The sequence below is a fragment of the Sus scrofa genome, chromosome 2, assembly GCF_000003025.6.
Source record: "Sus scrofa isolate TJ Tabasco breed Duroc chromosome 2, Sscrofa11.1, whole genome shotgun sequence".
Lineage (NCBI taxonomy): Eukaryota > Metazoa > Chordata > Mammalia > Artiodactyla > Suidae > Sus > Sus scrofa.
The window spans coordinates 62,373,783-62,396,534 of NC_010444.4; the positions used below are offsets into that span (position 1 = coordinate 62,373,783).

At 52.9% G+C, this 22,752-nt stretch overlaps 1 protein-coding gene across 1 annotated transcript in view; it reads left to right on the forward strand.

Moving 5' to 3' along the window:
- NOTCH3 (notch 3) overlaps positions 1–22,752 on the forward strand; it is a 37,842-nt gene that overhangs the window by 9,276 nt on the left and 5,814 nt on the right. The window contains exons 8-31 of the mRNA XM_021083631.1: positions 10–195; positions 805–918; positions 1,146–1,259; positions 1,784–2,017; positions 2,138–2,248; positions 2,730–2,922; positions 2,999–3,150; positions 3,372–3,485; positions 3,927–4,082; positions 5,465–5,690; positions 6,087–6,288; positions 6,560–6,713; positions 7,109–7,293; positions 7,864–7,996; positions 8,083–8,340; positions 8,429–8,547; positions 8,971–9,530; positions 11,524–11,856; positions 14,316–14,470; positions 14,569–14,791; positions 15,949–16,033; positions 18,857–19,019; positions 21,290–21,594; positions 21,844–21,991. Of these exons, the coding sequence (XP_020939290.1) occupies positions 10–195; positions 805–918; positions 1,146–1,259; positions 1,784–2,017; positions 2,138–2,248; positions 2,730–2,922; positions 2,999–3,150; positions 3,372–3,485; positions 3,927–4,082; positions 5,465–5,690; positions 6,087–6,288; positions 6,560–6,713; positions 7,109–7,293; positions 7,864–7,996; positions 8,083–8,340; positions 8,429–8,547; positions 8,971–9,530; positions 11,524–11,856; positions 14,316–14,470; positions 14,569–14,791; positions 15,949–16,033; positions 18,857–19,019; positions 21,290–21,594; positions 21,844–21,991 (4,623 nt within the window). The remainder of the gene's footprint in view (positions 1–9; positions 196–804; positions 919–1,145; positions 1,260–1,783; positions 2,018–2,137; positions 2,249–2,729; positions 2,923–2,998; positions 3,151–3,371; positions 3,486–3,926; positions 4,083–5,464; positions 5,691–6,086; positions 6,289–6,559; positions 6,714–7,108; positions 7,294–7,863; positions 7,997–8,082; positions 8,341–8,428; positions 8,548–8,970; positions 9,531–11,523; positions 11,857–14,315; positions 14,471–14,568; positions 14,792–15,948; positions 16,034–18,856; positions 19,020–21,289; positions 21,595–21,843; positions 21,992–22,752) is intronic.

The following is a 22,752-nucleotide window of genomic DNA, read 5'->3' on the forward strand; positions in this document are numbered from 1 at the left end:
CTCCTGCAGGCGCCAACCCATGTGAGCACCTGGGACGGTGCGTAAACACACAGGGCTCTTTCCTGTGCCAGTGTGGCCGCGGCTACACTGGTCCACGCTGTGAGACTGACGTCAATGAATGCCTCTCTGGACCCTGCCGCAACCAGGCTACGTGCCTCGACCGCATAGGCCAGTTCACCTGCATCTGCATGGCAGGTGTGTGTGAGCACGGCTGGGGTGAGGCCTGAGGCCTGGGGATGGGTTGAAAAAAGCCTGCAGGCAGGGGCCAAAGGGTAAAGAACTGGGATCCTGAGAGACTGAAACCTGGGATGAGGTGGAGGCGGAGCGAGAGTAGAATCTTGTGCAAAGCTGGAGGCAAGTCAATGGAGACAGTAGAACTTTTTCAGATGGCCTGGGAGTGGAGTCTGGGCCTTAGGATCCACTGAGGGGCTGGAATGATGTGAGGGTTGGGCCAGTGTCTGGAGTCGGAGTCAAGGTGGGGCTTGCAGACAGTCTTGCACTGATGCTTGGGTGGAATTGAGGCTTGGCACAAGGCTACAGTGGGCCCTAATTCTGGGAGCTAGGGACAGGGTGTAGGCTGAAGGCAAGGTCCATATGGAATCTCATATGCCTTGAACTAGATGGGACCATAGCCTGGATGAAGGTTTAGCCTGAGTCCAGAAACAATCCAGGGTTTGGTTGGGGGCAAGGCCAAGGCTCAGGGGAACTGTCTATGAGTGAGAAAGAAGGGAATCTCCTCCCTTGCTCTCCCTTCAGACCAGAGGCTAAACCCTATTACCCTAATTTCCCTCCCTCGACCTTCAGGCTTCACAGGCACTTATTGCGAGGTGGACATGGACGAGTGTCAGAGCAGCCCGTGTGTCAACGGCGGGGTCTGCAAGGACAAAGTCAACGGCTTCAGCTGCACCTGCCCCTCGGGTGAGGACTCTGGGCCAAGAAGCCTGAAAAAAGATGAGTCCCTGCAGGGGCAAAGGCTCCAGGATGGGAGCTTATAAGATCATGTTAGTGGATAACTGTTATAACAGAAACCACCTTATGAAAAACTTTGAAATTAATTTAAAACAAAGTAAATAGGCTTCCCACTGAGGGGGTGACTGCTCAAGACCCTATCTGGGCCTCTGTTCATCCCACACTCACCTCTCCAGGGTTCAGCGGGGCTATGTGTCAGCTGGATGTGGATGAGTGTGCCAGTACACCCTGCCGGAATGGAGCCAAGTGTGTGGACCAGCCAGATGGCTATGAATGTCGCTGCGCAGAAGGTGAGGGCGGGCCAATGACAGGCTGGCAAGAATCCGGGGACGGGGCTAGGAGAGAAAGGGCCAATAAGAGCCTTGGGGAAAAGTTGGGGCTGGGCTGCCGCAAGGCAGGACTAGAGCAGGGCCAATAAAGGAGCCAGGAGGTGGAGCCAATAACGGACCGAAGCATAACGCTGGGGGTGGAGCCAAAGGGTCTGGCAGGATAGGTGTGCACATAATCAAAGGGGGCGAGTCTGACACCCTCCATCCCCAGGCACCTCCCATGTGTTCCCATTTCCAGTGGAGGTCGAGGCAGATCAGAACTGATTCTATGAAGACTGGAAGCAGTCCTGGCCAGGGACCAGTCTTGGAGCTTGTTGCTGGATGGGAGAGAGGCCAGCTAGGGGCGGGGCCTGTGGTGATCACGCCTCCTGTTGGCTCGATGGGTGGGCTTAGGTAGAGCTGAGCCAGGATTGGGCAGAGACCATGGCTGTGGGTAGGACCTTGGCAAGTGGGCGGGATATGACCCTCCACACCTCCCCCCTCAGGTTTCGAGGGCACTGTGTGTGAGCGCAACGTGGATGACTGCTCACCAGACCCATGCCACCATGGGCGTTGTGTGGATGGCATTGCCAGTTTCTCATGTGCTTGTGCACCTGGCTACACTGGCACGCGCTGTGAGAGCCAGGTGGATGAGTGCCGAAGCCAGCCCTGCCGCCATGGGGGCAAATGCCTAGACCTGGTGGACAAATACCTCTGCCGCTGCCCTCCAGGCACCACAGGTGAGGCTGGGATCTGGACTGGGGCAGGAACAGTACATCTGGTGGGTCACAGAGTATTTGGGAATAGTGCTCCTGGCAGGGCACAGTGGTGGCAATCCCTGTCACGTTCCCTTTCTCCAGGTGTGAACTGTGAGGTGAATATTGATGATTGTGCTAGCAATCCTTGCACCTTTGGACTCTGCCGGGATGGCCTCAACCGCTATGATTGTGTCTGCCAGCCTGGCTTCACAGGTGCGCAAGTGGCTGCTATGGAAAAGGGGTCTTTATAGGGTGAGGGTGAATTCACCCATCTTTCTTGGTCAGGTTTTTCTCCTCTCTATGTACATTTTTGCCCAATAAGATTGTCCACACTTTGCCCTGAGACTATGCTTTCTCTCATTGGCGTGTTCGCCCTATATTGGCTCAAGATTATCTTGGAACATCCATGACCGTGTTCAGACTCAGGGATTGGGGTATTTCTGAGTGGGGCCAAGGGAATGCTTGGTGGGAATGAAAATGACTTCATGTAAGTTTGGGGACAAAGATGATCTGGGGCAAGGCCTCTCTTGATTTAGGAGGTGGCTGTTCTAATTTGCACAAGAGTTGATGTGTTAGGAAGAAAATGAGATGATCCTTGCTCAAGGGTGTGGCTGTGCTAAATGGGGCAAAGTTGTCCTCCCCGGCTGGCTCAGCAATCCTTGTTCTGGGATGACATTGTCTACATGCTCTCCAGGGCCCCTCTGCAACATGGAGATCAATGAGTGTGCGTCCAGCCCATGTGGTGAGGGAGGCTCCTGCGTGGATGGTGAAAATGGCTTCCGCTGCCTCTGCCCACCTGGCTCCCTGCCCCCGCTCTGCCTCCCCCCAAGCCATCCCTGTGCCCAAGAACCCTGCAGCCATGGTGTCTGCCACGATGCACCCGGAGGGTGAGGCCTCTTCCCAACTCCTGACTCCCCACTGCTTCCCTGCCCTCCTGCCAGCACTGACTGCCTCCCCTTCCAGGTTCCGCTGTGTGTGTGAGCCTGGCTGGAGTGGCCCTCAGTGCAGTCAGAGCCTCACTCGAGATGCTTGTGAATCCCATCCCTGCCGGGCAGGCAGCACCTGCACCAGTGATGCAACGGGTTTCCACTGCACCTGTCCCCCGGGTGTCCAGGGTGCGTATCACCACCTTCCCTCCCCAGGTCCCCTTTGTCCCTTCTTCCTTCTTATTTCCCTTCTGCTCCACTTTCTCTTCCTCCTCTGCATTTGCCCTTTGTTTCTTTTTCTCCCTCAACCTTACCCAGGAGCTTGGGAGGTGGGTATCAGGTGGGGACCCTGGGGGGGGAGATGGGAACAAGGAATCTCTCAAGACTATCTCACTTTGCCTGCACTACAGGCCGCCAGTGTGAGCTGCTGTCCCCCTGTGTTCCGAACCCCTGTGAGCATGGGGGCCACTGTGAGTCTGCCACTGGCCAGCTGGTTGTCTGCTCCTGCCCCTCTGGTTGGCAAGGTACACCAGCTGTTTCTTTTTCCTCCCCTCCCTCATCTCCTCTGTACCCTGCCCCACTAGGTGATGCTGGGGACCCAGAGAGGGACTCACCCCTGACCCTGCCTTTTAGGGGTGTTTCCTTTTGGGAAAGAACAGAACTAAACAGTTGCAGTCCATGTGGTCAGTTCAGGAGAAAAGGAAGGGGTATGGGGCTGGGAAAGCTAGGATTCAGGCTGATAGTGTGGAGTCAACTTCCTGGAGGAGCAGACCTCAATTACAGAATGCATTCAGCACCCAATGAAACAAGGAGAAGGCCATTCTGGAACAGTATGTGCAAAATGCCCAGAGGCAGACTGTCCTTGCTTTCACCCATCTCAGCCTTCGGGTGCTTGCTGAGCACCAGGTTCCCTTAGATCTCACCCGGCACTCTAACCTGGATGTTATTTTACTCCCCACCCGCAGGCCCACGATGCCAGCAGGATGTGGATGAGTGTGCCAGCTCCTCACCCTGTGGTCCCCATGGTACCTGCACCAACCTGGCAGGAAGTTTCAGCTGTACTTGCCACGAGGGCTATAGTGGCCCTTCCTGTGATCAGGACATCAATGACTGTGACCCCAGTGAGTTCAGGGGAGCTCTTAGGGTGGGTGCTGACCTAGGGAACATGTTCATCAGGCCCCTACTGTGTGCCTGGCACTGGGCTCTCATTTCATCTTCATAGTGCTCTTATTTGCCCTATTTTACTCTTGAAAACTGAGGCCCCACAGAGGTTAAGTGGCTTGCTTAAGGTTATGCAGCAAGTAGGGGATGCACTGGGATAGGAGCACAGGTGTGTTTGACTCTGAAGTCTATAGATTACTTCTGGCAGCAAGCAAGTTAGGATTGTGTGTAAAGTATGAGACAATAGGCCCCTAGTAAGTCTCCAGGAGCACTATTCAATAGACAAAAAGACAAGCCACATAGGAATTAAATTTTTTCTAATAGCTACATTAAAAAGTAAACAAAACAGGAGCTCCTGCTGTGGCACAGTGGGTAAAGAATCTAACTGCAGCAGTTTGGGTTGCCTTGTAGGCAGGGTTTGATCCCGGGTTTGGGAACTTCCATCTGCCGAGGGTGTGACTATAAAGGTAAACAAAACAAACAAAAACAGGTGATATTAAATTCAATAGTAATATATTTTATTTAACCTACTTGAACATGTAATCAATATAAAATTTTTGAGATATTTTACATTCTTTTTCCTACCGAGTCTTCACAATCTTAAATCCAGTCTATTTTATTTTATTTTTTTTGTCTTTTTGCCATTTCTAGGGCTGCTCCCACGGTATATGGAAGTTCCCAGGCTAGGGGTCGAATGGGAGCCATAGCTGCCAGCCTACACCAGAGCCACAGCAACGCGGGATCTGAGCCATGTCTGCAACCTATACCACAACTCATGGCAACGCTGGATCCTTAACCCACTGAGCAAGGCCAGGGACCGAACCCACAACCTCATGGTTCAACCCACTGAGCAAGGCCAGGGACCAAATCCGCAACCTCATGGTTCCTAGTTGGATTCGTTAACCACTGCGCCACGATGGGAACTCCAAATCCAGTCTATTTTATACTCACAGCCCATTTCAAATTGGACCAACCACATATCAAGGGTGCAAGAGCCACATGTGGCCAGTAGCCACTATCCTGGCCAGCCCAGGTCTAGAGGAGACCTCCTGTGCTGAGCCCCAAAATTAAGCGGACACAACTAATGGCATGTACTTGGCAGGTCAAAGGGACTCTTTTTTTGACTCCTCCAACCCCTTTCCTCTTCCACATAGGTGAGGTATCCAGATAAGGGAGGGGATGAGGCCACAGAGGGGATAGAATTTGATCCTACTGACCAGGTGTGCCCTTCCCAATTGAGGCTGGTTTCCTCTTGATTTCCCTCTACACTAAGCATGGCCAGGTCAGGCTGGGCTGATAGGAGCCAGGGTGAGTGACCAGACCTCCTCCTTTCTGACTGCAGACCCCTGCCTGAATGGCGGCTCCTGTCAGGATGGAGTGGGCTCCTTTTCCTGCTCCTGCCTCCCTGGCTTTGCTGGTCCCCGCTGCGCCCGAGATGTAGATGAGTGTCTGAGCAGTCCCTGTGGCCCAGGCACCTGCACAGACCACGTGGCCTCCTTCACTTGCACCTGCCCCCCGGGTTATGGAGGCTTCCGCTGTGAGCAGGACCTTCCAGACTGCAGCCCCAGGTGGGTGGGGCCTTTCCTGGGAGTCAGGGACCCTGGCATCAGATGGGACGTGGGACCTGAGGAGTAGGGACAAGGGAGGTCCTTGGCTTGGTACTCACCTCAGGACTCTTAGGCTTGATGGGACAGTGTCCAAGAAGGGACAGTGTGTCTGTTGAGAGGTCAACTTAGGGAAGCTGGTCCCTGGGAGGGGGTTGAGGCTAGAACAGGGTGGGGCCTCCACGTGGCTCCCATGTAGCCCTGAAATAGCTGGCATATTGAGGCCAAGAGACATGGGATTTCCCTTTTCTCCTTCGGGTAGGGGTAGAGAATTTGTCCACTCAACGCTGGGAGGGGCCCGGGAGGGAGGCGGGGCCTTCAAGAGGGTGGGGCCTGAAGCACCCCTCCCTTTGCCTCCAGCTCCTGCTTCAATGGCGGGACCTGCGTGGATGGTGTGACCTCCTTCACCTGCCTGTGCCGCCCCGGCTACACTGGTGCACACTGCCAGCATGAGGCCGACCCCTGCCTCTCGCGGCCCTGCCTGCATGGGGGCATCTGCACCGCCGCCCATCCCGGCTTCCGCTGTGCCTGCCCGGAGGGCTTCACTGGCGCTCAGTGCCAGGTGGGCGAAGTCACTACGGTCTTGGGGGAGGAGTTTAGAGGGATGTTCGGCGGGGGGGGGGGGGGGGGCGGCTGCTGGATACCCTGGTTGAGAAGCCTACCTAGATCCTGGGGAGAGGTTCGCCGCAGGTGGATTATGGTGAGGGGCCTGCCTCGGATCCTGGGAGAGGAATTTGGAGAGGTGTTCTAGAGCATGCCCAATACCCTGGAGGAGAAGCTGGGTACTGTTTCTAGGTGTACCCCAGCATGGACACTGTGGCCTTCCTCTCCAGACGCTGGTAGACTGGTGTAGCCGTGTACCCTGTCAGAATGGGGGTCGCTGTGCCCGGGCTGGGGCCTCTTTCTACTGCCTTTGCCCCCCGGGGTGGAGTGGCCGCCTCTGTGACATCCAGAGCCTGCCCTGCAGGGAGGCTGCAGCCCAAATCGGTGAGGGCAAGCACGTGACTGATTGTATGGGGCTCTGGAGGGTGCATGTGCTCAAACTTCCTGCTAGTGTGAGCTGAATGAGGGTACACCAGGGCGCATGGTCATGGTGGGGTGTGTGTTTGAGTGTGTGTGGATATGTGGCTGTGTCAGCTGGCCAGGGCCACCGGGATGGTGTGTTTGTCCATCACCATGATATGACTGGGATGTCTGCAACTCTGTGTGTGACCTTGCTGGTGTGAGCTTTGAAGGTGTGTCTGTTAGGGAGATGTGTGGCAACCTGATGGAGTGTGGGTGAGCTCTTGGCAACTGATGCTGGTGGGGATGGTGGGTGGTGCTGTGGGGGATGTGGGCAAGAAGGAGGAAATCTGTGCCTAACGTAGCTCTCCTTTACCCAGGGGTGCCTGTGGAGCAGCTGTGTCAGGCAGGTGGCCAGTGTGTGGACAAGGACGGCTCTCACTACTGTGTGTGCCCGGAGGGCCGCACAGGCAGCCACTGTGAACAGGAGGTGGACCCCTGCTTGGCCCAGCCCTGCCAACATGGGGGCACCTGCCAAGGCTACATGGGGGGTTATGTGTGTGAGGTAAGGCGCGCCCAGGGGAGTGGAGAGGAGCTGGTCACTCCTGGGTGTGTCTGGGTACACATTTCTGTGTGTCTATTGCCTGGTATGGTGTGTCTCTCTCTGGGCATGTCTGGGTCTTTGCTTTTGTGACTCTGCATATGTCTTTGTTGATGTCCCTCTGGGTAGGTCTGGGTGTGTCTCTGTCCATCTGAGTGTACGTCTGTCTTTGGTTTTGTCTTGGGCAAATCTTTGTGTCTCTCTGGGCATGATGTCTATTTGGGTGTGAATGTCTGAGTGTGTGCCTCTGGTTGTGTGTGTCTTGGGTACGTCTGGGTATCTGGGTGTTTCTCCTGTGTGTCTGTCCTGTGCATTTGTATGTGTGTGTTACTTTGCACTGAGTGTCTCTGTAGCCTTGGCATCTGGGTGTCCTTGGGCGTCTGGGTGTGTTTCCATGTACTGGAGGTGTTTCTGCACACTGGGTATGTCTCTGTGTTGGATGAGTTGTGTGTCCTACTGGGATTCTCTGTGTCTTCATGGAGAGTACCTGTGTCCCTCTGGGCTGAGTGGGTCACTGTCTCATCCCCACTGCAGTGTCCAGCTGGCTACACTGGTGACAACTGTGAGGATGACGTGGACGAGTGTGCCTCCCAGCCCTGCCAGCATGGGGGCTTCTGCATTGACCTCGTGGCCCGCTATCTCTGCTCCTGCCCTCCGGGAACGCTGGGTAGGCCAGGGCCAAGGTTGTGAGACAGGATGGGAGGCTGGGTCTATGAACCCCCCTGACTGCTTCCCTATCCTCCCTCCTGCCAGGCGTGCTCTGTGAGATTAATGAGGATGACTGTGGCCTGGGCTCCCCCCTGGACCTGGATCCCCGGTGCCTGCACAATGGTACCTGTGTGGATCTGGTGGGTGGCTTCCGCTGCAGCTGCCCCCCAGGATACACTGGCCTGCGCTGTGAAGCAGACATCAATGAATGTCGTCCAGGTGCCTGCCATGCAGCACATACCCGGGACTGCCTTCAGGACCCAGGCGGGGGCTTCCACTGCCTTTGTCATGCTGGCTTCACAGGTAAGCACAAGCATGGGAGAGGAGGCTGGTCTGGGGTCCTGCTTGTGTTCCCCATTGTTGGCTGATCCATGTGCTCCTGCTTGCCCAGGTCCACGCTGCCAGACTGTCTTGTCTCCTTGTGAATCTCAGCCATGCCAGCACGGAGGCCAGTGCCGTCCCAGCCCTGGCCCCGGGGGTGCGCTGACTTTCTCTTGCCACTGCGTCCTGGTAGGTGGGGGTGGGGGGCAGTCACGTCAGGGTCTCTGGGAGAGGAGGGAGCATGGTCTCATGTGGCTTTAGGGGAGAAGAGGTGTAAGAGGAAAGGGGTTTCTGGGAAATGTTGAAATTACCTTGAGGTTGTGTGTCTGTTGGTCTGGAATTTGGAGGTGTGGCCTCTGGGGGCTTATCTTCTAGGAAGGGCTCTGGTAGAAGGCAGAGGGTGGGCCAGACCTGGGGAGACTGGAGGCCCAACCTTTCCCAGGTCCTGATCCATCATCTGCCCCTCTCTCTCCCTTCAACCCTCAATCCTCTTCTCCGCTTTTCCATTTCTCTCTTTCCCTCCTTCCCCTTTCTCTTTTTCTCTTCTTCTCTCCCTTTCCTCACACCCTGCCCCCGCGCTTGTTTTTTCTCTCCCCACAATCCAACCCACAGCCATTCTGGGGCCCGCGTTGTGAGCGAGTGGCACGGTCCTGTCGGGAGCTGCAGTGCCCTGTGGGCGTCCCGTGCCAGCAGACGGTCCGTGGGCCGCGCTGTGCCTGCCCTCCCGGGCTGTCGGGTCCCGCCTGCCGGGGTTCCCGGGGATCCCCACCGGGGGCCGTCAACTCCAGCTGCGTGACCTCTCCCTGCCTCCACGGGGGCTCATGCCGCCCCGAATCGCTTGCACCCTTCTTTCGCTGTGCGTGCGCGCCAGGCTGGTCTGGGCCGCGCTGTGAGGTACCCGTGGCGGCGCCCGAGGCCCCCGAGGAGCCACCGTGCCCGAGAGCCGCCTGCGAGGCCAAGAGCGGGGACAAGCGCTGCGACCGAGAGTGCAACAGCCCGGGCTGCGGTTGGGACGGCGGCGACTGCTCGTTGAGCGTGGGCGACCCCTGGCGGCAGTGCGCGGCGCTGCAGTGCTGGCTCCTCTTCAACAACAGCCGTTGTGACCCCGCCTGCAGCTCACCTGCCTGCCTCTATGACAACTTCGACTGCCGCGGCCGCGAGCGCACCTGCAAGTGAGCCCATCCGTGTCTTCTCTGTCCCTGTGTCACACCTAACCATACATGGACCCTGCCTCTCTATCCATCCGTTTGCCTTGCTCTGTCAGTCCATCTCAGTCCATCTTTTGGGTGATCTCTTCATTTGCCTCATCTGTTTCTTAGCATATCTTGTCTGCCCATCAGAGTGCAGTTTGTCTGTCTGTACACCTCATCTGCTTAACCAGGTGCCATTTATGTCCATCTGTCTTTCCTCTCCTGTGCCCTTTCTGTCCATCCTTGTGCAGATCAGTGTGCTCATCTGTCTGTTCATCCATGTACCCCTCCAGTCTGTTTTTCTGTCTGCCTATGCACTCCATCTACCCCTCCGTGTCCTGGTTGTTGATTTTTCTGTCTATCCATAAATTCCTTTTGTCCCTCTGTGCACCCAACTGTCTGTTGGCATCTCTGCTTGTCCATCCTTGGGCCTCATCTGTCCATCTGCCTGTCTCTATGCCAGCCTGTCCATCTATGTGTCCATCTGTGTATCTTTATGCCCCACCTATTCATCCATGTTCCTCTTCTATCTGTCCCTTTGTCCATCCACACACCCTTTTTGCTCCTTTGTATGCCTGTCCATCTGTCCATGCCCCTGCCTGTCTGTCCCTGCCCCTTTCCCACCCTTCTCTATGTCTATTTGTGAGCCCTGTCCATCTCTCCCATGCAGTCCATCTGTCTATCCTTGTGCTCTGCCCTGTCTGACCCTCTGTGTGTGATCCTCTGCCTACCTGGAATCCTGTACTCACATTTATCTTCTTGTCCTCATTCCCATTCCCACTCTCCCACTTGTTCATTCTGCTCCAGTCACCCTGGCCTTTCTTCCATTCTTTTTTTTTTTTTTTTTTTTTGCCTTTTCTAGGGTTGCTCCTGTGGCATATGGAGGTTCCCAGGCTGGGGGTCCAATCGGAGCTGCAGCCACCGGCCTACACCACAGCCACAGCAATGCCAGATCCAAGCCACATCTGTGGCCTACACCACAGCTCACGGCTATGCCGGATCCTTAACCCACTGAGCAAGGACAGGGATCGAACCCACAACCTCATGGTTCCTAGTCGGATTCGTTAACCACTGCGCCACAACGGGAACTCCCTTTCTTCCATTCTTCAGATCCTCCAGACTTGGTTCTACTGCAGGGCCTTTGCACTGGTTGTTCCCTCTGCCTGGAATACTCTCCTGCCAGAAGCTACGTAGCTTCTCACTTACCTCCTTCAAGTCTTTACTCAAGCAGTGAGCTTCTCAGTGAGCTCCTCCCTGGCACATCCAGCACATCCCCTGCCTTAATTTTCCTTAGGATTTAAGTCCATATAGTACTCTGTGTGTGTGTTTACACTTAGCCTTTATTGGAGTATAATCAAAATGCTATATGTTCTACTCATTCATCTCCTTTAACATCTGTTGACTGAAATGCCAGCTCCACATGGGTAAGGATTTTTGTCCTGGGCCATCTCCTTTGTGCCTACAGGAGCACCCAGAATACAGCAGGTGTCTGTCAATAGTTATTGATATATTAATAGTTACAGGGAGTTCCTGTTGTGGTGCAGCGGTAATGAACCAGACTAGTATCCATGAGGATGTGGGTTCGATCCCTGGCTCTGCTCAGTGGGTTAAGGATCTGGTACTGCTGCAAGCTGTGGTGTAGGTTGCAGACAAGGCTTGGATCCCAGTGTTGCTGTGACTGTGGCCTAAGCCAGCAGCTGCATCTTCCATTAGACCCCTAGCCTGGGAACCTCCATATACCACAGGTGTGGCTATTAAAAGCAAAATATACAGACACACGCATATGCTGGCTGGGCTTGCAGAAAGCCTGATACATTTCACAAGCCTGTAGATGCAATCCAGTTCTCTGCACTGGTGCTGTCTTCTTCCGGAGTCCGGGGTGTTCCTTGGTGTGTGTGTGTGTGTGTGTGTGTGTGTGTGTGTGTATGCGCGCGCGCGCGCACACCCCCCACCCTGACCCCTCTCTGCCCCCTAGCCCAGTGTATGAGAAGTACTGCGCTGACCACTTTGCCGATGGCCGCTGTGACCAGGGCTGCAACACAGAGGAATGCGGCTGGGATGGACTGGACTGTGCCAGTGAGGTGCCGGCTCTGCTGGCCCGCGGCGTCCTGGTGCTCACTGTGCTGCTGCCACCAGAGGAACTGCTGCGTTCTAGCGCCGACTTCCTGCAGCGGCTCAGTAGCATCTTGCGCACGTCGCTGCGCTTCCGTCTGGACGAGAATGGCCAGGCCATGGTCTTCCCTTACCACCGGCCTGTCCCTGGCTCTGAATCCCGCAACCGGCGGGAGCTGGCCCCCGAGGTGATCGGGTGAGTGACTCTACCCTGGGGGAACCTTGGGGGTCATGCTGACACTGGATGGGCCAGGCCTGGGAACGTCGCTGTCAATCAGGTCTTGAACATTTACTTTCCTGAACATCTAGGAGAGCCTTCCAGGCAATCCATCCAGCACATCTCACCCTCGTCGCCACTGATGTTTGGGGCCATATCATTCTTTGCTGTGTGGGGCTGCTCTTAGCAGCATCCCTGCCCTCTGCCCACTAGTTGCAAGTAGCACACCCTCCACCTCTAAGATGTGACAACCAAAAATACCTCCAGACGTGGGCAACTGTCCTTTGGGGAGCAGAATAGCCCCCAGTCTAGTACTACTCCTTCTGGAGAGGCAGGGGTATAGCAGAGTGTTAAGGGCATGTGTAGTTTTGTTGTTGTTGGGTTTTTTTTTTAGAAATAAAAAATGTAGAACTCTCCTGCTTGTGGCATGGTAGAGGGGGCCAGAAGGTAGATATGGCTTTTGAGCAGGTTGGGGACTTGACACAGAGAAGAAGGCTGTATGTTAGAGAGGCAAGGGCTCTGACTGAGTGAGGCTGGGATGGGGAGATGGAGAGGATGGCTGATGTGCCAGTCTCTGGTGGGGGTGATTGAATTGCTGGAATTGGTCTCCTCAAGATGAAGACATGGGGGCGTTCCCTTGTGGTGCCGCAAGTTAAGGATCAAGTGTTGTTACTGCAGCAGCTTGGTTGCTGCTGTGGTGGGGGTTTGATCCCTGGCTCAGGAACTTCCACATGCCTTGGGAGTGGCAAAAAAAAGAAAGAAAGAAAGAAAGAAAGAAAGAAAGAAAGAAAGAAAGAAAGAAAGAAAGAAAGAAAGATGATGACACAGGGTGAAAACCAAGGATTGCTTTGGGACTTACAGAGTCTGGAGGGGCCTGGGGGTCTTGGGGAGACCCTCAAGAGGCAGCTGGGGACTGAAGACTGAGATAAGAAAGACAAAAGTGTTGACAATCATTGATGCCATGGGAGACACTCAAAGAAATGGGGAGAGATGTGGGGACAGAAGAATGACCTGGAAACACTGAGTGCTAAGGATTGGATGAAGGAAATCCAGCTCAGAAAAGAGGAAAGGAGTTCCTACTATGGCATAGAGGATTAAGGATCCAGTGTTGTCTCTGAGGTGGGACAGGTTCCATCCCCAGCCTGTCGAAGTGCCTTAAGGATCCAGGGTTGTCACAGCTGTGGTGTCGGTGCCAGCTGTGGCTCAGATGTGATCCCTGGCCTGGGAACTTGCATGTACCTCTGGTGTGACCAGAAAAAGAAAGAGAGAAAGAAAGAATGAAAGAAGGAAAGGAAAGAATTTTTATTTTTATTTTATTTACTTTTTAGGGCCGCACCCACAGCATATGGAAGTTCCCAGGCTAGGGGTTGAATCGGAGCTACAGCCACAGCAACACAGGATCTGAGCTGCATCTGTGACCTACACCACAGTTCATGGAAACTCTGGATCCCCAGCCCACTGAGTGAAGCTAGGGATCCAACCCTCATCCTCTTGGATACTAATTGGATTCATTTCCACTGCGCCATGATGGAGATTTCTGGGATTTTTGAAGAAGGAGAAAGATTTGAGGGTTGAGTTCTTGGAAGCAGAGCCTGAGATGGAGATTCAGATATATGGGATGTATTAAAAGGATGATCTAAGTAGAGAGGGGATGAAGGAAGGATGATCTGAGTAGAGAGGGGATGAGGGAAGCAGGATGGATCAGGGGAAGAACTGAGGCAGGACGTAGCCTCAGCCAGGGTCTGGCCTCAGCCTCATCCCAGGAAGAGCTCAGGAGTGTGAATAGCACCTCAGAGTTGGTTCCACATTAAGACAGGAGCCCCAGATTTTGTATACCCCATTTCAGCCAGTCCCTGACTGAGGGTTTCCCTAAGGGGTGTCACTTCCCAAGTGAAGAGATCCCCACTTTGCTGAGGCTGGATCTCTGGAGAAGGGGCAGCTGTCAACTGTAAGAAGCCAATGCTCAGGAGTTATCATTGTGGCTTGGGGGGTTAAGAACCCAACTATTATCCATGAGGATGAGGGTTCGATTCCGGGCCTTACTCAGGAGGCATTACTGAAAGCTGTGGTGTAGGTTGAAGATGCAGCTCAGATCATCCCACGTTGACTGGAAGCTGCAGCTCTGATTTGACCCCTAGCCTGGGAACAAAAAAAGAAGCCCATGCTCAAAACAGGTAGATGATGGCTGCACCAACATGCTAAAGAAGTTGCTGAGAAAATAATGGTTATTGGATTCATGGCTTGGAGGACATGTGCGGCCACAGCAAGACTGGCTTTGGGGGTGTGGTGGGGTGGGATGCCAGATGGGGGACAGTGGTGATGTGGTGAGTAGATGCTCTTCTGAGCCTTGGCACAGGGAAAGGTGGTGATGGGGCATGAGACTGGGCTTGTACCGAGTGCCTGCTGAGCCCACTTGTCCCTCCCCTGTGTCCCTACAGCTCCGTGGTGATGCTGGAGATTGACAACCGTCTGTGTCTGCAGTCACCTGAGAATGACCACTGCTTTCCTGATGCCCAGAGTGCGGCAGACTACCTGGGAGCGTTGTCGGCAGTGGAGCGCCTTGACTTCCCATACCCGCTGCGAGCGGCGAGGGGTGAGGCCCAGCCCAGTGGTGGGTGATAAGGGTGGAGCGGCGCTCGTGTGGTGTGGTCCTCTGGCCCCTGGGTGAGAACCCCTGCTTTCTGCCCACAGGGGAGCCATTGGAGCTGCCAGAGCCAAGTGTGCCCCTGCTGCCACTGCTGGCTGCAAGCGCCGTCTTCCTGCTGGTCATCCTCGTCCTGGGTGTCATGGTGGCCCGTCGCAAGCGTGAGCACAGCACCCTGTGGTTCCCTGAGGGCTTCTCACTGCACAAGGATGTGGCTGGTGGCCACAAGGGCCGGCGGGAGCCTGTGGGCCAAGATGCACTGGGCATGAAGTGAGGACCTTGCCCATTCCCTGTCCCTGACTGTGGGGGCCTTGTAGGCCCTTGAGCCCACCTTGACCTGAGTCTGACCTCTGACCCCTACCTGACCCAAACTTCAGACTCCAGCCTGGACCCCAGTATTCATCTCTTTGACCACAGACTCCATAATGCCTGGGGATCACCCCTGATTCATGCCCCTTGACCCTACTTCCTCTGATCCAGTTCCCCTGACTCAAATCCAACTCTGACCCTCCCTACTCTGACCCTTCCCTGACTCCAGCCTCTCAGACTTCACTCTGATACCCAAAATTGTTCCCACATGACTACTGAACTCACAACCCCTGTCTGCACCCCAACCCCTCACTGGCACCCTAACCTTGTACTCTTTGAGTCCTAACACCATCTCTGGTTTTAACCCACCCTGACCTTTGACCTCACCCCTGACATCCACCCCCTCTTTCCACTCCAACTCAGTATTCATTTCCCATGGTCCTCAGTCCTGGTCTTGGCCCTGGGCTTCACCTCCAACTCCCTGACCTGACCCTCAAGACCCCAACCCCACCCTGACCCAATCCTGGAATGTACTCCTCTCCTGTGACCCCATGACCCCCTGGCCCCTCTCCAGAATCTCCTCCATTCTGGCAACATCTCTCACCTGTTAGGAGGATAACTATCCTTTGTGACCCTGACATCTTCTATGACCCTGGCTGTATGCCTGTGACCCTCACCTCACCCAGTCCCATAGCCAACTGCTCTGACTTCTGACCCCAGTTCTGTTCCTTCCCCAGTTCTACCTTAAGACCCCGGCCCTGAGTTCCCTTTGTGGCTCAGCGGATTAGGAACCCGACTAGTATCCATGAGGACTCAGGTTTGATCCCTGGCCTTGCTCAGTGGATTAAGGATTCTGTGCTGCCAAAAGCTGCAGCTTAGGTTGTAGATGCAGCATGGCTGTGGTGTAGGCTGGCAGCTTCAGCTCTGATTCTGTTGCCACAGGTGCAGCCCTAAAAAGAAAGAAAGAAAGAAAAAAAAAAAAAAGACCTCAGCCTTCAACCATCATAACCCCTGATGGTACCCCCTGCAACCTCGACCTCATCCTACATTCCCCTCACTGGACTCATCCCACCCCCCGTGCCTACTCACCCATTGTCCCCCTTCCCATTGTCCCACAGGAACATGGCCAAGGGTGAGAGTCTGATGGGGGAGGTGGCCACAGACTGGATGGACACAGACTGCCCAGAGGCCAAACGACTGAAGGTTGTGTCCCCTCTTCTGCCCTCAGGGTCCTGGGTGGGGGCCCAGTGGTCAGCGGGAGAGGGAGGGAAATGTCCACTGTCCCTGGCTCTGGAGAACAGCCATGGTACCCACCCCATCCTGCTCCTCTAACTGGGCCAGCCTGGGGTCTTCCCAGAGGGGATCTCCTGGCCCAGACAGTGATTCTGCTTTCTCTCTGCTGCATCCAACTTTGTCCTATGTGCCCCGCCTGAGAGTGCTCCCAGCTCATCTTTTCCTATCCTAGGACCACACCTGTGGGCCCTGTCTATTCAGCCTGGGCTGCCCTAATGAAGTGCCGCAGACTGGGTGGCTCAGATAACAGACCCTTATTTTCTTACAGTTCTGGAGGCTTGAAGGTCGAGATCAAAGTGCTGGCAGGATTAGTTCTTGGTGAGGGCTCTCCTGGCATGTAGAATGTGCCTTCTCACTGTGTCCTTACGTGGCCTTTCCTCTGTGTGTGGATGCTGAGAGAATGCTGGTATCTCTTCTTCTTCTTCTTATTTTTTTTATAAAATTTTATAATTTTCTCCATATCTTTTGTTAGATTTATTCCTGGATATTTACTAGTTCATTATGCTATTCCAAATGAAATTTTTTTTCTCCATGCCCACAGCATGTGGAAGTTCCTAGGCTGGGGGTTGAACCTGCATCATAGCAGCCATTGCAGTGACAACACCAGATCCCTAATCCACTGCACTACAAGAGAACTCCTCTTCTTTCCCTTTTCCTTTTTTTTAATGGTCGCACCTGTGGCATATGGAAGTTCCTAGTCTGGGGGTCAAATTGGAGCTGCAGCTGCTAGTCTCTGCCACAGCCATGAGCTACATCTGCAACTTACACTGCAGCTTGTGGCAATGCCAGATCCTTAACCCACTGAGGGAGTCTGAGAATTGAACCCATATCCTCATGGACTCTATGTTAGGCTCTTTTTTTTTTTTTTTTGCTTTTTAGGGCCTCATCTGTGGCACATGGAAGTTTCTAGGCTAAGGTGTCTAATCTGAGCCACAGCTGCTGGGATCAGAGCTGCATCTGCGACCTACACCACAGCTCATGGCAATGCCACATCTTTAACCCACTGAGCAAGGCCAGGGATCAAACCTGTATCCTTATGGATCCTAGTCAGAATCATTAACCATTGAGCCACGAAGGGAACTCCTTATGTTGGGCTCTTAACCCACTAAACTGCAAGGGGAACTCTTCTCTTCCTTTTCTTATAGAACCCCACCCTTATGATTTCATTTAATCTTAATTACTTCCTTAAAAGCCCTATCTCTAAATATAGTCATGTTGGGGGTTAGGCCTTCAACATATTTTTTTGGGGGGGAACACAATTCATAACAGGCTCCTGCTAGCATTACTTTCATACTTGCTGAATGTCTTGAAAACACACAAAGCAACTTGTTTCATCGTTAGGAGGATGCCATAAAGCAGCTATTGATAGACATCTCCATTCTTAGCTATTTCTGGCCTGCCTATATTTTAATGTTTGTTGAAATGGAGACATCTATTACAATTGACAACTGAAGAAATCTGCTTGCCCCAGGCTTTTTTCTCCCTTTCTCATCCAAAAGTGGCGTTCAGTATATGGTGCATAATGTTTATGATGGCGTTTTAGCATTGCAGAGTGATTGCATTATCATGAGAAGTTCAGAGTTCTGATGTAATTTGCCCAGGGTCACAAGCCCATTAAGTGACAGTGTCAGAAATCAAATCAACATTGAAGGCTCTCCCATCCTCCAGGACCCCTTTCTGGTTAGCTGTCCATCACCTGGATCTTCCCTTTTGTGAATTTCATCTCCCCATCTGGGTTCGTAAGCTCAGGTCTGGCTTGATCAAGCTCTCTGTCTGTAGGCTCTTAAATGTCCAGCCAGGCTAGTTAGGAATATCCCACTTCGTTTGGATAACATCATTCATTCTTGTGGACCATGAGTCTGAAATGTATTGAGCTCCTGCGAGGGGCCCAGGTGCTGGGCTCCTGAGGATAAATCAATACACAAGTGTGTGATTATTCAGTCCTGATACCTCATGTTCTTGTTTGTGGTACCAGGTGGGAGCCTTCATGGTATCCAGGGTAACTCCCTACTTCTCATCTTCCCACTCACCTTCCCTTCCTTTCCCAGATTAATACTGATCCTTGCAGGATCCCTCTACTCCCACATTTCTTTTATCAATAGTTCGTAATTTCCAGAATACAAGCTTTGCATTTCTTCTGTTAAATTTAATTTTAAAGTTTTTTGTTTGTTTGTTTTCTTTTTCGGCCACTCAGTGGCATTTGGAGTTCCCAGGCCAGGGATCAGATCTAAGCCACAGTTGTGACCCACGCTGCAGCTTTGGCAAGGCAGGATCCTTAACCCACTGTGCTGGGCTGGGGATTGAACCTGTGTCCCAGTGCTCCAGAGATGCTTCTGGTCCTGTTGTACACAGTGGGAACTCCTTAAAATTTTTTGTTTTTCTCCATACTGTTGTCAATAGGATTGTTCTCTTAACTTCATTTTAGGTGTGTTCCTGTCTAGTGTATAGACAGGTGTGTGCTGACAGGTGCTGTGCTCTGCATCTCTTGATCATCCATCGTGGGTTCCCAGGCCCTCTCCCCTTCCAACCTGGATTAAAATCCTAGTTCTTCCTCTTGAGTTTTCTGAGCTTCAGTGCATCAATTTCCCATTTGGTTACCTCTAGAAGAAGCAAGATGTTAAGGTTTTGGGGGCTAGGTGGGCATCTCTGTGAGAAAGCTAAGGGGATGCCCAGACTGTCCCTCAAACTGTCTCTCCCAACTCTTTGTGAGAACCTGGGTCCTTGTGCCTCCAGGTAGAGGAGCCTGGTGTGGGTGCTGAGGATGCTGTGGATTGCCGCCAGTGGACCCAACACCACCTGGTTGCCGCTGACATCCGGGTGGCACCAGCCATGGCATTGACACCACCACAGGGCGAAGTGGATGCTGATGGCATGGATGTTAATGTGCGAGGTCCAGGTCAGTGATGGCACCCCTTCCCCTAAGATGCCCTTTACCCCTCCCACTTGTGAGAGGTTGCATCTGGATCTGTGTTCTGGGGAGATCCAAGTGTGTCTGAGCATCCATCTGTGTGTGGGGGATATTAATCAGGACTGGTTGCAAGTGATAATAGCCCAACTCAAGCTAACAAGTAAAACAGAGGATTTACTGGCTCTTATAAATGGAAGCTTTAGGCATATTTGGATCTAGGACTGACCACCTCTTGGCTCCATCTCAAGCAGGCTTTCTCCTGTAGACCCATGATTGCTATAGGTGGGACAGGCCTTACACAACCTTTTTCCCATCTGTACCAACAGAAGTCCCAGGATGAGTTCTGATTGGATGGGCTAGGGTCACATCCCCATCCCTGAACCAATCAGCACAGCCTGGGGCCTGGAGTATGCAAATTGACTAGGCCTGGGCTATATCCCTGTCCCTGAGAGAGCCAGTTTGGCTCTACCTAGGGCTTGAGGATGGAGAATGGGGTACAAGTGGCTCCCTAAGGGGATTCCAGGGCAGATGCTCACGCAGGGCATAGCAGACCATGTTATCTGGAGCGTCTTGGATCCGTCTCTGCCACATGTTGGGCTGTGCCTCTCCCAGGTTTCTGTTGCTCTTGCTCCAATGGCCTGCCCCTATGGCTCTCTTTTGAAGTCCTTCAGGCTACTGGGGACTGAGGTGCCTAGTATTTTAGATCCCTGGGGGCAGCTCTTAACCAGTGGGTGCAGGGGTATGAAAGGCATAGCTTGGAGTTCCCCGTTGCGGCTCAGAGGTAATGAAACCAACTAGACCCCTAACCCCTAGCCTGGGAACTTATATCTGCTGTGGGTGCAGCCCTAAAAAGCCAAAAAAAAAAAAAAAAAAAAAAGGCACAGCTCTTTGACCTTAAATTGGATTACAATTCTGAGGTACAACTTAGCCTCCAGATGTCCCCCTTGAGATTTGGCTGAAAAACCTCTCCAGGAATTTGCCTGAGATTGCACTTGTTAGTATCCCCAGCTGCTTGGGAGCCCCTTTGTCATAAATCATGTGCCAGGGTCTTAGGTTGGGTCCTGGGGCACTGACACAGGTGTGTGTGTGTGTGTGTGTGTGTGTGTGTGTGTGAGAGAGAGAGAGAGAGAGAGAGAGAGAGAGAGAGAGATGGGAAGATTTTTATTTGTTTTACGGCTGTACCTGCAGCATATGGAAGTTCTCAGGCTAGGGGTTGAATTGGAGCTGCAGCTGCCAGCCTATACCATAGCCACAGCAACAGCATATCTGAATGACATATGTCACAGCTTGTGGTAATGCTGGATCCTTAACCCACTGAGCAAGGCCAGGAATTGAACCCTCATCCTCATGGACACTAGGTTGGGTCCTTAACCCCCTGAGCCACAATGGGAACACCAGGATTTTTTTTTTTTAAATTCTGGGAGAAAACTGTAATTTAATACATTAAATATCTAAATCATTTAAAGATAAATAAGTGTGTTCAAATGTGGCTACAAAAGAAACCCATGATGGAGTCTGCCTCTGGAAGGAGGCTGCACAGGTCAAGTTTAAGGAAGATGAGATGTTGGATGGTTAATGGGGTGAAAAGACAGTGTGGGTGGAAGTGATGGGGTGGGCGAGCTAACAAGATCATGACACATAAGAAGCTCACAATATACACACCTTCATACAATGTCTAGAGTCAGTGTGGCACAACACACAAGGGTCCAAAATATACTTTAAAACATCAGTTGCTCTATGCCTTTTATTTATATAGTGCTCATTTCTAAGGAACTCTGAGAGTTTTATTTAGAATTTAGCCTAATTTTGCCCTTGGAGTCTTTTTTTTTTTTTTTTTTTAACGGCCACACCCATGGCGTATGGAAGTTCCCAGGATAGGGGTCAAATCAGAGCTGCAGCTGCCAGCCTACACCATAGCCACAGCAGCACCGGATCTGAGCCACATCTGTGAACTTTGCCACAGCTTGTGGCAACACTGGTTCCTTAGCCCACTGAGCGAGGCCAAGGATCAAACCTGCTTCCTCACAGAGAAAGTTGAGACGTTGTCCTCAACCTACTGAGCCACAACAGTAACACCTGCCCCAGAGTCTTGAAGGCCTCATGCTTCTTCTAGGCAGGCAGTAAACTGGGATGGGAGGATTTGCCACTCCCTCTTTGCTTCTGCAAGTCGCACTTCCTCCTAATGCAGTGCCCCCAGTCATATTCCCTGGAAAGGCCCTGTGCCCACCTCCCTTGTGACACATTTCTGGTCCCTGCAGATGGCTTCACCCCACTAATGCTAGCCTCCTTCTGTGGGGGAGCCCTGGAGCCAATCCCCACCGAGGAGGATGAGGCAGAAGACACATCAGCCAGCATCATCTCTGACCTGATCTGCCAGGGGGCCCAGCTTGGTGCTCGGACTGACCGCACGGGCGAGACAGCCCTGCATCTGGCTGCCCGCTATGCCCGGGCTGATGCTGCCAAGCGGCTGCTGGATGCCGGGGCAGACACCAATGCCCAGGACCACTCGGGTCGAACGCCCCTGCACACAGCCGTCACTGCTGATGCCCAGGGCGTCTTCCAGGTGAGATGGGCTCACCCCTTTGGATTTTAGAACTGGGACAGTTATCACACAGACCTGGGTTTGAGCCCCTTTTCTGCCTTTCAGAGCTCATCTTTCTCATTTGTAAAGTAGGAACATGTTCTGGCAAGTAGCTCTTCCTGGAACCTAATCAGTTCCGAGGGATGTGGTGGTTGAGGTCATCAGAGGGCTTGGAGGGGCTTCTCGTCCCTTTGTTCTTGTCATGACTCTTGCTGCTCCTGTCTCCCTTAGATTCTCATCCGGAACCGCTCCACAGACCTGGATGCCCGCATGGCAGATGGCTCGACAGCACTAATCTTGGCTGCCCGCCTGGCGGTGGAGGGCATGGTAGAAGACCTCATTGCTAGCCATGCAGATGTCAATGCTGTGGATGAGCTTGGTAGGTTATGGGGGGTAGTGATGGGTAGGGGCTGAGAGGGTGTCACCTGGACCTTGAATATCTTGGTGTGAATTCACACCCACACTGAGACCCAGTCACTGATGCTTGTGCACACATAACAGAGTTTCAACAGGGACTTACACTCTCCTGCATTTAAAAAAAGTGTGTGTGTGTGGTTAGCCCATCCTATGCTGGCAGGGATTTAGAAAAAGTGTCCTTCCCCAGGACACTTCCTAGCTGCTTTGTTCTAAAAACTTACTCTGGTGCCACCTGCTGGACAGATATTGTAATACCTTTGAAAATCAGTCAGGTCTATACCTGAGTGTCATTCCTTCCTTGGAGGTAGCTTTCTTGCACAGCAGCTACCTGGCCCCGTGTCTGGAGAACCTCACACAGCCAAAGTCATACTCAGGCTGTCAGAAACATCCTTTGGAGCAGGTGTTCTCAATCTCAGCCACATTGAATTAGCGGTTGGGTCATTGTTTGTGGTGGGGTCTGTCCTGTGCAATGTAGGATGTTAAATGGCATCCTTGGACTCTGTCCCCTAGATGCCAGTAGCAGCCCACCTCCATTTTGTGACATTGCCAAATGCCCCTTAGGGGGAAATCAGCCTTGGCTAAGAAATACGGCTCTGAAAAGTACTGTTCAACAGAACTTTCTGTGATGATGGAAATATTCTTGGTTTCTGCTGTCCAGTATGGTAGCTACCGGCAATATATGGTGTCTATCAAATACTTGAAATGTTTTACTTCATTTAATGT